The 11,857-nt window shown below is 37.2% G+C and overlaps 1 protein-coding gene across 1 annotated transcript in view; it reads right to left on the bottom strand.

Moving 5' to 3' along the window:
• Positions 1–2,269: 2,269 nt before the first annotated feature.
• The window catches only part of LOC149005552 (S-adenosyl-L-methionine-dependent methyltransferases superfamily protein), a 45,612-nt gene continuing 36,024 nt past the window's right edge, over positions 2,270–11,857 (bottom strand). Inside the window, exons 8-12 of the mRNA XM_089168639.1 lie at positions 10,636–10,810; positions 8,700–8,783; positions 4,411–4,531; positions 3,416–3,624; positions 2,270–3,250 (exon numbers count right to left, since the gene is read on the bottom strand). Coding sequence (XP_089024765.1) covers positions 3,050–3,250; positions 3,416–3,624; positions 4,411–4,531; positions 8,700–8,783; positions 10,636–10,810 — 790 coding nt within the window. The 3' untranslated portion in view covers positions 2,270–3,049. The remainder of the gene's footprint in view (positions 3,251–3,415; positions 3,625–4,410; positions 4,532–8,699; positions 8,784–10,635; positions 10,811–11,857) is intronic.

Genomic DNA, 11,857 nt, shown 5'->3' with positions numbered 1-11,857 from the left:
AATGAAACTTTGCAAATAGGAAAATTAACCCATTCCACTTTGGACACATTCCAAGAGATTCTCAAATTCTACCATTGTGAGAAGAAAACCAATTTGAATTTTCATTAAACCTAAGTCAATCATCCTTGCCTTAACAGCTTAGGAAGTAAATAAACTAGATTACCCCAAATCAGTTATTTCATACTAATTGTATTTGTTTCCTTTGCCCTTACAATTGGGCTTGACATGATTCTGTGAATGAGTCAAATTCATAGGTTGGAACATCTCCAGCATGATTCCTCATTTTAGACAAACAAATCTGAATTAACCCATTCCACAAAGACTATCTTCAAAGCCTACCCAGGAGGTTAAATGAGGTTGACAATGTCATCTGAATGAATTAATTTAAAACAATTAATTATCGCTAAACGACGGATTAATTAAACGTAATAACCATGTCATGGCTTACCCACAGCTCTTGCCTTGGCACCGGCCTAATATTTTCTCTTTTAATTACTATATATGTCAATACATTATATATTTTTTTAATCATCAAATTGCTAATTAATTAACACCATATGATCCCAATTGATCATTTAATTTAAGTGGTTGCTAGCTTCTTGGAATATTTAGGGTACAAGTTGGGAATTGAGTGGGTCATGAGAGTTAGGTGACTTAGATCAGCCCAAATATAGCTGTCCTTCTCATTCCTACCTAACAAGTAGCATATGGAACCCTAGAGACTTCTGGGTACTCTCAAGGGAATGCCATTGTTCCCACTAGCTGATGAACATTGCTCCAAGAATTCAAAAATGACTAAAGATGAGAAGTAATTTGAGATATAATCTTAGTGAAGAAGCCACCACATACCCAATGTGGATCCCACCTAAACATGGTCCTTAGAGAACCTAATATTCAACATTATTTTTTGACTTCGGATTTTTTAGTTACGAGGGTAAAAGATTGCTCTATCCATCACATATCTTCACCATACATTTAAGAAGGAACCCACATCTAGCATTGAAAAGATCGGAGCCCTCTGAATATGTGAATGAAATGCGAGGAGGCTCCGGGGTTTAGTAAGAACTGAAAAGAATGAGATATAGACTTGAATTTGTCATCAAATATTAAGTAAACATTTGATCAACATACAAATCATGACCTTATCCATGACCCATTTATCAGCATTTCATGATACAATAAAAAACCACTCCACTAGATCAGAGAAGAAGGAAAAGGTCCATGAGAACCTCTCTGTTTCTCACCAGTCCTAACACCAGTAACTGTCTGTACTTCTAAATTCTATCCAGACAGCAACTTAGTAATCCTTGCCACAAGGCTCCCATGTCATCATTGAAAAGGATTGGGCTTCACAAATTTAACTAGTGTTAAAATGGCTATTAGATTATTTATATAACATATAGAATAGAATAGGGACAATATGTATGAAGCCATGAAAGGTCATTTTTTGGAATAGTCAAATTCAAATGCATGTTAGCTGGCAAGGCAACATCTGTGTAGTGAAATATGTCTATTAGATAAAACTTGCTCTCAGAAGGTCAATAACAAGAGCTTGCTCCGAATGAAACCTGTTGCTTTGGTCACACAAGAAAGTAATGCATAGTTGTGTCAAATTCATGAACAGGTTCTGTATTCTAAACAATTTTTACTGTTTTGGACTTCTTGCTCTTTCAGTGGGAATGGTTAATCTACCTCATAACCTAAATTTATAACAGTTCCCCTTAACAATTCCAAACAGAAATTCTTTACTATGGGAACTCCATGAAATCATTCAGTGAGGCACAAATTATACTGCTGCAACTCATACATGGAACTCACATAACCTTATTAATGAACCACTTGAGCATTGACTAGTCAAAAGTTTGATATAACCATAGAAGCCTGACCTTCCAGCAAATTGACATAACTGTCATGATTGATAGCAGCACAACTTTCATATATACTATTATGAACCTTAACTAAGCTATAGGCTAGATAGTCTATAATTGACCCTAACAAATGTGGAAAGCACCAAAATTATAAATATAAATGACAGTTGAGGTATTATATACTCTGCAACTAGAATGCTGATTAGCTTTGGAGTACTCTTAAGGCCAAAAAGTTATAAATATAAATGACAGTTGAGGTATTATATACTTTGCAACTAGAATGTTGATAAGCTTTGGGGTGTTCTTAAGGGGGTTTCTAATTCTAATTTGACTAGACTAAAAAAGAAAGAAAAAAAAAGAGTAGAATATTACACTTGACAAGGGTCAACTCTAGGGGTATCTCTAACCATAAGATGCCTGGTTTTATACGTTACATCTGATTGATTTCTCTCTCACTAAATTTGAAAGGAAGAATGAACAATGAGTTCTAAATAATCTGTGAGAGATAAAGTTTTGTGTTCTGGGTAGATAAAGTCGGTTAGGGTAGTCCAACTTCCCAACATTGCTTAGAAGGAAGGCTCACCATCCCACAGTATCAGCAGCTCTCACCTTTGTTAATATTAAACTTCCTAGCCTCTCTTATTGTCCAATGCTGCAACCTGAGGAAACAACTTACATTAAATGCCCAATTCTCATCTTGTCTTATGAATCTCAGAATCCATCATAAAATATATCAACAACATTCATATTTACACTTCTTTTTCTTCTTCTTCTTCTTCTTCTTCTTCTTTCTCTCTTTCTTAAATTACCCCGAAGGTCCCAAAAGATGATAGGTAAAATTCTGTCCCAGTTGACTACCATGAGTTGGCCTTATTGTTCTACATGGAAACGAAAATGACATGATTTAGATGTAATCAATTTCTATCATTGAAAAATTTATACCAGGATAATATTCATGAACAGGTCAACTAATTGAATCTGTTAAAACAGTGAAGCTCCTGTATGTTCTGTTCAGAAAGCCAGCTGTTATATAAAAATCAGTTTCTTAGAGAACCTAACCCAATTAACATGACATTGATGGAACAAATCAAGTAGACCTGGATGGATGAACAATATGCATATATATCACGTGTGTGCAGATGGGGTGCTCAGAGTCAAAGACAGAAGACTACCAAGTCAATCTACAGAATAAAACTTGGATCTTTTTTCCAAGCAATTATGGCCACATTTCGTGGTGATAATCTAGGATCAAATATAGGCACAGCAGTAGCTTCCACCAAATTGCCTTGTTCTTGAAGGAACAACAACCTATCAAGCAAAATGAGAGTTTCCAACAGAGGCCCCAAAGCAGCCCTAAGTGACCAGTATGGTCCCACAAACTCCTGCAATAGATGATGACCAATACTCAATCAGCATAGTTTAACACATGCATCACTACATTATCATTAAGTGTTCTCGCTATCAAATTTTAATACACATCTAGAGATAAAATTCTTCAAAATTAAAATGTCATCACAGTTCAAGCATACTTGTCGAGAGAAACATACATAAAAACTTTGAGCTTCCTTCCATACTCCAAAAAGATCAATCTCCCGTGAATGTACTAGACCCAGCCGACATAGCCCAGACTTGCAGAAATTTTCAAACAGAGGGTACTTGTCAACAGTGTCAATGTTAGAACATTCTCCCACATGGCTGTTAGAAGGTATCTTGGGAGAGAGTGAATCAACCTCAGAGGTTGAGCATGACCGGTTACCTGAAACACAAAAAAAGGTTTAGAATTCAGAGTGAAGAAATGAAACTCTCAATCAACCAAGTCTAGAAACCATTTAGTTAACCCATAAATGCTATTACCTGGCAGTTAATCTATAGAACAGTATGAATCTATCATAAAATGAACACTACTGAGTCCCACCAACAATGATTCCATCATATGATCAATCTATGATCATCTGACTGCCCTGATTATGCAAAGGAGAAAAATATGTTGGGTACATCAAATGGTGGGTCTACCAGTATCATGTGCAATGCTGTGATTGCTACATGATATAATGGACTATCTCGATGAATGTACCAACCACGGTCCAAGATATAAAACTGAAAATTAGAGCAGGCATATTACTTGGTGAACCTATCTGCACCATCAGTGATTTTCCTTTTAATCACTCTAGTGCCACTAGGTTTCCTGGTACAGCCACATAAAGTCAATACGCATAGGATTTTTATGACATAATGTTGAACTGCTGCTTAGATGCAAATCAAGATCAACAAACGAGACTGCAGACTTGACAGGAAAGGAACTTTTTGACTAGAATGGCCTGAATGGAACTTTAATCCCTCCCAGCCCAGGGAGGGAATGCCATGTACTTTCACTTGGGGTATGTCTAGTTTGTTGCTGCTTGGGGTCGTCTTCTCACTCTGCAATCTTGTTATATAATGTCTATGTTATCCATGCCTACCCCACAAAAGAAGGCTTCCTAGTAGGGCAAATTCCTTCCTATTTGTATTGCCCACAGGAAGTAGTTGAAGTGAAAGACATTACATTCTTCTAGATGCAGATTAGTCTCCAGAACTCTCCTTTGCTGTTGACGGCGCAAAGCTTTGCCTTGCCTCCCAATTGAAGGGCTTGCTTTCCAGACTTCCGGGTAATATCTATAAAGAACCTTTGAGAAAAACATAATGTGTTAGGCACTGAAGAAAAGAAAAACAAAATCATAATGAAATGAACTGCAACAAGAGGTTGGGGAAGCATTATTTACTTGTGCCACCCAAATGCAAGTCTATTCCATCGGGAGCGGACACGTACCAGTCATTTATTGGCTTGAATGCATGAGCCAATTAGGAGGCTGAATCCCAAATTCCACAAGACCAACTCAAGCCCTTCAATTTTGGGTCTATATAAAAGAACCATAATGGAAGAAATGATTTCTTTTGATTTCCTTTCTTCAGGATGAGAAGCAGAAACATATTGTCATTGTCAGTCCTAGAAAAAGGATATGTTTTGTAATTTGGGTTTTGTGTGAAGTCTCTAGTTAAATTATAAGTCTGTGTTACAACAAACACAAGTAACTACCTCCAAGTACTAAATAGTTAGCACAAGCAACTAGCTACTGCTAACAAAGAAACTGACGCAATAAATACATATGTTAGGCTTCTTCTAAGATAAATCAAATCAATAGTGACCCTTTAACCAGTTTTCTTGCTGATCAATTCTTTCCAACCCCTCCCCCCACCCCCCCACCCCAAAAAAAATAAAAAAATAAAAAAACAAAAAAGTTGATGTATGGAAGAGTTTAGGAGTAGAAGGGATATCTTGGCTACCAAGTTATCTAACAAGATTTTGAGTACAACAAAAATGTCAGGTGATTGGAGGAAAAAAGCACTTAAGTTCTCATAAAAATAAAGGTGACATTAAGAACTACAGTAACCATAGAGGCATAAAACTAAGGCTATAAATACATTAGCAAAATCCGCTTCTAAATTTGCATTCATACCCATTTAGAACAATTTGCATGTAAAAGAATAACTATCCAAATATCATCTGAGTCCTACTTAATCAATCTAGAAACTGATAGGATATTATCCGAAATCCGTCTAAATATAATAGGATTCAAATAGGGTAATGCCACTATTCGATCCGTTTACTCCCCTACATAAAACTACAGAGTTATACCATGAAACTATATGGGTGAAAAATTCATTGAGACCCATATAAGAAAAGACCTATTATGTTGGAGAAAAATTTTATGCCAACGAGATCTACAACGGAAGCTATTTATCCTTTAAGGAGGCTTATGGAAATTTTGAGATCCTACAAAAAAAATAACCTTCATGCAATTTTTATTGACCAAGAAAAAGGATATGAGAGAGTACCAAGAGAAATTCTTTGGCATGTCCTAGAGAAGAGGAGCTCAATTTGCTATGCAGACATGGTTAAGGACATGTATCAGGGCATGGTGACGAGTGTCAACACTGCAAAGGGTTAAGGTAGCAATTAGCAATTAACAATTACAATTGGGTTACAACAAGGTTCAGCTTCAAGCCCTTCAAGCCCTTATTTGTTTGTACTCATCATAGGTGATTTAACCAGGCAAATCCAAGATAAGGTTCCATAGTGTACACCATTAGCTAAGGATATTCTTTTGACAGAAGTACCAACAGATGGGATTAATGTGAAGGTGGAATTATGGAGATCAAGTTTGGGACCAAGAGGATTCAAGTAGAGCAAAGGAAAAACAAATGAGGCCTAATTTCATCCAAAGCATGAGAGACGATGATGTGGTGGAACTCAAGGAGTGAGAGCTACCACAAAGTGAATGATTTAGATATCTTGGGTCAATCTTCAACAAAAAGAAGGATGTAGAAGATGATGTTTCTCATCAAAATAAAAGGCCAAAGGTCCATCAAGAGAGTACAGATATCACAGAGTTTAGCAGAGATGAGGTGGCAAGACTAAGAGAGTAAGGAATGATTGTATTATAAATGAATTGGAAGTTTCACCAATTTATGAAAAGCTCTATGAGAACCGATTAAGGTGGTAGACGATGTCCATTGAAGACCTACAGACGCACCAGTAAGGCAGAATGAGCATATTCTATTTGACAGAACTTAAAGAGGTAGGGCTGGAGTAAAAATGTCTACTGGAGAAGCATTGAAAGAGGATATGCATGTAACGGGGAACAATCTTGTATGACCACAAACAGTTGTTTAGTGGACAAGGATCCATGTTGCCAAGCCCTTGTAAAGGGACACTCCTGATATGTTCCTTTGACCACTGCTTTGACTTCATTCCTCACTTATTGTCCTTTACTCCTTTTCGCTTTCTTTTACTCCTTTGTTTCTTCTTCTTCTTTTTCCTTTTTTTTTTTGGGTGAATATTTTGCTCCTATTTTACACCATTTTTACTTCTCTCATGTCTGTTATTGTCTCAGCCCCTGGCCCATTTAGTTACTTCAAACTGAATCAAAGAAATCCTCCAAACAGGATCATTCAAAGGCTTCCATTGATCATGGTTGTGCCATCTCAAGCAACTTACTCTTAACTTTACTATGACCATCCTATACTTCACATCCTGTTTCTGCCCACTTGATTTTATATTCTGCATCTTTATTGTTCAACATTCTGCAATATACATTGTAGCCTGTCACATGATGGTTATATAAAGACTCCCTTTAAAATTAAAGGATTACACCAATTACGCAACACTACTGATGCATCTCTCCACACCATCCATCCCAATTTGATTCTCTAGCAAGATCATCCTCGATATTGCATTCTTTATTGAAGGTAGAGCCCAAATATCTAGAATATCCACTTTGAATATGTCCCTTTGATTTACGTACTATATACTCTGTCTTTGTTCTACATCTTAAAGACATTTTTATCCCAAGGCTGCTCTCTGTCTTCAACTTGGCATTAATTCCTCACTCTTTTTCATCCACCAACACAATATCACCAGAAAAAAAAACATACACCCAGGGAACTCAATTTGTATGCATCTGTTCATATCATCACTGATAAGTGCAGCTGTGAACTCACTAAGTCACTGCCTTGACCCCCCCCCCCATAGTCTTACAATAGTCATTATGACTATCATACATAAACCTACCATTCTCTACCATTGAATCCATATTGTAGAAAAAGCGATTTTTTATTTTAAATCCTAACTCTATAACACCTAGCGACCTCTCAATAATCTGATAATTTTTCAACCAGCAACTTAGCCATTGACTTACCTTTTCTCCCTCTCAAGTCTCAACCACCTCATTGATCTCCATTATGTGGATGTACTTAATTCTGATTTATATTTAGGAATCTATAAGTAAATTCCTGAAATTACTATTCTGAAATCTGACCACATCGGAATTTTCTTCCTCCATCATAAGTGAGTCTGATAAAATACTAATGATTAGGGGATTACCCAACCAGGTGGGTGGACAGCATCAAAAGGCAAGGACATGTGGCAGGGACTTATTAGGGAGGAGCTACTTGCTGTTAGAAAATTCAGAGGGTATGGCTGAGGTGGAGAGGGGTTAGTTAGGAATTTGTTTGGGGCATAGGTTTTAGGGTATATTAGGGGAAAGATGGGAAAAGGGGAGGGATTGAATTAGTGTTTTTGGGTATAAGCTTGCTTTGGTGAGAGAAGGGCTCTCAGGTTAGTGAACTGGGTGAGTTCACTGGTTTAGTAGCAGTAGCAGTTGTAAGGTTACTAGGGTAATGTGAGGGTTTTGATGATTGTAATGGAATTCACCGATTGTTAAGGGAATTCATATGCATTCAAATGTTAATTAACTGCGTATTCCATTGCTCATTGTTCATTATCTGCCTGTTCCATTTCTGTTAACAATTTCAGTAGGCTTGAGCGAGTAAAATTCCCTCAGTGAGGAATCAGTGCCGGAATTATCAGGGGTGCTGTAGAGAGTTGCCAGAGATTACAGGGATAATAGCAGGGTCTTATCGGAGTCCATCATTTGCAAAATGATTACTAGATTTATATGGTTCAAACAAGGGAACCTGAAATGCAGCATAGACAGCATAGTAACTTGCTTTGTCATATATTACCACGTGCCCTGCATGAGTATTAGTTAGACAATACATAATACAAGAAGTACTGCAAACAAGTTAACAACTATCACAAGCTCTGCTGCCACACAAAAAAAAAGGGCAACAATACAGAGAGAAAAACACTCCTGCTGTGAAACAGTGAAAGAAACCAATTCACACCACAAGAACATGAGCCAACTTGAGCATATCTAGCAGAACGATGAGTGACCAAGCAAATTATGAAAAATAAAATTAATTATTAAAAAGATAAGGGAAAACATTATTTACCATCTGAAAGACCGCACGGAAAGCATGCAGATCAAAATTCTGAAGAACTGCATCTCTGGTAAGATTTCTCCACCTCTCTGCACTCTGCAAGGTGAAGCAAGGTCATGCAATTTTGTCTTATAAGTTATTTGAACCAAGAATCCTATAGTCAGAAAAGTTGTGACATGGTACATAAATTTACGTGGTATGAGACCAACAAAGCACTCCCTCCATATCTTTTTACAAATAATCTAGTCTGGTAGAGCTTGAACGTCAAATGCAAGTAGCCCCATGCTCCTACCCCTACATGTCATCCCTCGTGTCAACAATTTCAAATTACAAGAATAGAATGCCTGAATCATCATTTTTATACATAGATCTTTACAGTGAGTATATTTCTCCCACTACCCCCCAACAAAGAAAAATTAATGGAAAAAGGAAATTGAACAACATTCACTAATCTATAAAATAATCAGGCAAAATATCAGAAGAAAAGCATAATCAGTGCACAAGGCTCCTGCCATTTCAGTGCCTGGGAGGCTCATAATGTATAAGACCCTACAGTTACTCCTATTTTCACACAGAGACAGTCTTCAAACTCACATTGTGACCACTAGGCCACAGTGGATCAACCTCTACTGCCGAGGAAACAAAGACACTATTCAAAGCATCACATAACAGTTGCCATCCAGTGGACGTTTACATCAAACAGGACCACCATATATAGAAATAAGAACCCTAAAACAAAGACATTTGATAACCTATCTGGACAAGCCAGATATCCTTAAAACCGTAACGACGGACTATTTCAGTCAACAGACAATTGTAATGCCCTGCATTACAGTTATTAGATCAAAGATGGCAGAGGATACAGATATAAGAACCAGAAAGCAAAGAAATTTAATAACTTTAGCTTGACAAGCCAGATAATCCTTAAACTGTAATTGCTGGACTAACTCAGCCAATAGAACAAGTCTAATACCTTGCATCTCCATGTTAATAGTATGTTAGCAATATTTGGAATATTTTATATTATCCATATGTGTTTACAATAATCTAATTGGATTTTATTCATTTGAATAAGGTTTGTCTGATTTAATGAACTATTGTGAATGGTAAGGTGCTGGTGAAAAGGGAAGTAGGTGTAAAGCACGATTTTATGTCCAATCATGATACCCATTAGCATTTCTTTCCCCACAGTGTCTCTTGCAACCGAAATACATGGAAAAGGGATTTCAAAGGTAAAGCCGAGGTCTCTCTGAAATGGGTGCCATTAGAAACCAACTTGAAGTTCACTCATGAGGGTTTGACCATTCAATTGGACCAGCTTCTGCACCGGTTCTGTAGAAGTCCAATTGAAAGGCTTCAATATGTGTCATTTGCCTCGAATGTCATCTGACTTCCCACATTCAACTATGTGACCTCAAATGTCATACCAGCAGAACACAGCGGTTAATGTCTCTCTCGGACATGCAGATTATAAAACCTTCATGATTCTAGATTATATCTGACCAACATATTAAAACCAGCCTAGCAAGCTGATCAGCCAATATATTAGCTGATCTGGCTTACAGCTGAATGAGCAATTTAATTGAGATGGTAGGAGAATAATAATACTGCATTTTCCATGTATGCTTAATGAGTTTATGAACCCAAGGTAAAACTACAATGACATTGTTTTGAGAACCTTCTCCCAAAAAAAGGATCACCTGTTAGGATTCCCCAGCCCAGTGGGACTCAAGTATGCTGCCGAAATTACTTCCCTAGCAATCTAATCAGCCAACCCACTCCCAAAGAATCTCAATTACCTAGTTAGTCTTTGGCTCGTTTCTCAGGTGTTTTCCTTACATACAAGATATTAAAGTACTTCCATATTATAAAACCTCCAGATTCACATCAAAGAAAAGGGGTAACCAAGGATAACTGTAATAAGTGAAAGGTGTCTCAATGACTCCACCTGACAAGCAAGATCACGAGCATTTTTACCAAAAGAAAAGCCAGCCGATTTAACACTTTCACTCATTGGGAATCCACCCCGAAAGCCAATATCAACAGAACCTTCTTCAGATAGCAAGTTGTAACAGCAGCCAATGCTAACCACAGCTTTGACTTCTTCACACTCCAAAAAAGTCCTAGACAATGATACCTGTTAGACATTCCTTCTTTTATTTAATGGTGCACAAAGTCCAGAAAAAATAACACTCATAATTCCATTTTTGTTTTCATAATAATCAAAAGTCCTAAATAAATAAACTCATAAGACTCCCACTTGTTAGAACTCCTCAATCATGTGCCCTGTGAAAAAGTTACGGAAGTTAAAACCATTTTAAACACCAAGAACAGATCCAAAACATGAAGTAAAGCTAAAATAATCTTATTACAAAAGCAAAGAAAAGACGGGGAGAGAGAGAGAGCATACCCATTCTATAAATGCATAAAGGGCACGAATGCCAACATGTTATGTATGAGTGAGCATACCCATTCTATAAAATTTACAGGCATGAATGCCAACATGTTATGTATGAGTGAGCATACCCATTCTATCAAATTTACATCATACATGCTTTGCCACAAATGCATTCAAGTTACATTACCAAAGTCACCCCTATGCTTCTTCTAGAATCCTACACTCTCTAGTAACACATCAAGTTTTCAGAATGATCACAACAACGAAAATTTTGCTGGTTGCAGAATCAAGTTATCCTCTAACTGCATCACAAAGCTGGCCATGTCATAGTCTGACAAATAAAAACGCTTATAGCCCTCTAAAGCAGCCCTATATATGGAATCATTAATACACAGAAGTTATCCTAATCTAGGATACAGATATCTAGACTGTGAAGAAATCAACTGAGAGCCACTGCTACTGGACGGTAGTTATGGAACTGCTTTGGCATTTATGGCTGGAAGACTGGGAAGAGAAATACGATGTGCATGAAATCTGACTCGATGTGAAAGTGACTCTCATGCATAAAGGGCACTGAGTGCAAGGGCTAAAGTATTGGCATCAGGTATTGTACTGGAAAGTGATTTCAAGAGATGCACTGTATTGTATATATGCATGATATGCATGGAAATACCGACTCAAAGTTTTGGAGCAAAACAACACTATAAATAGGCAATATATGACCCATGTTTGACAAGTTTCACCATTCTAAGAAAATTCAAGAATCAGAGCA

The sequence above is a fragment of the Hakea prostrata genome, chromosome 9 (genome assembly GCF_041222555.1).
Source record: "Hakea prostrata isolate BN-2017 chromosome 9, UWA_Hpros_2, whole genome shotgun sequence".
Taxonomy (NCBI): Eukaryota; Viridiplantae; Streptophyta; class Magnoliopsida; order Proteales; family Proteaceae; genus Hakea; species Hakea prostrata.
The sequence above is the reverse complement of the archived record's forward strand: the minus strand, read 5'-3'. Positions and strand labels throughout refer to the sequence as shown.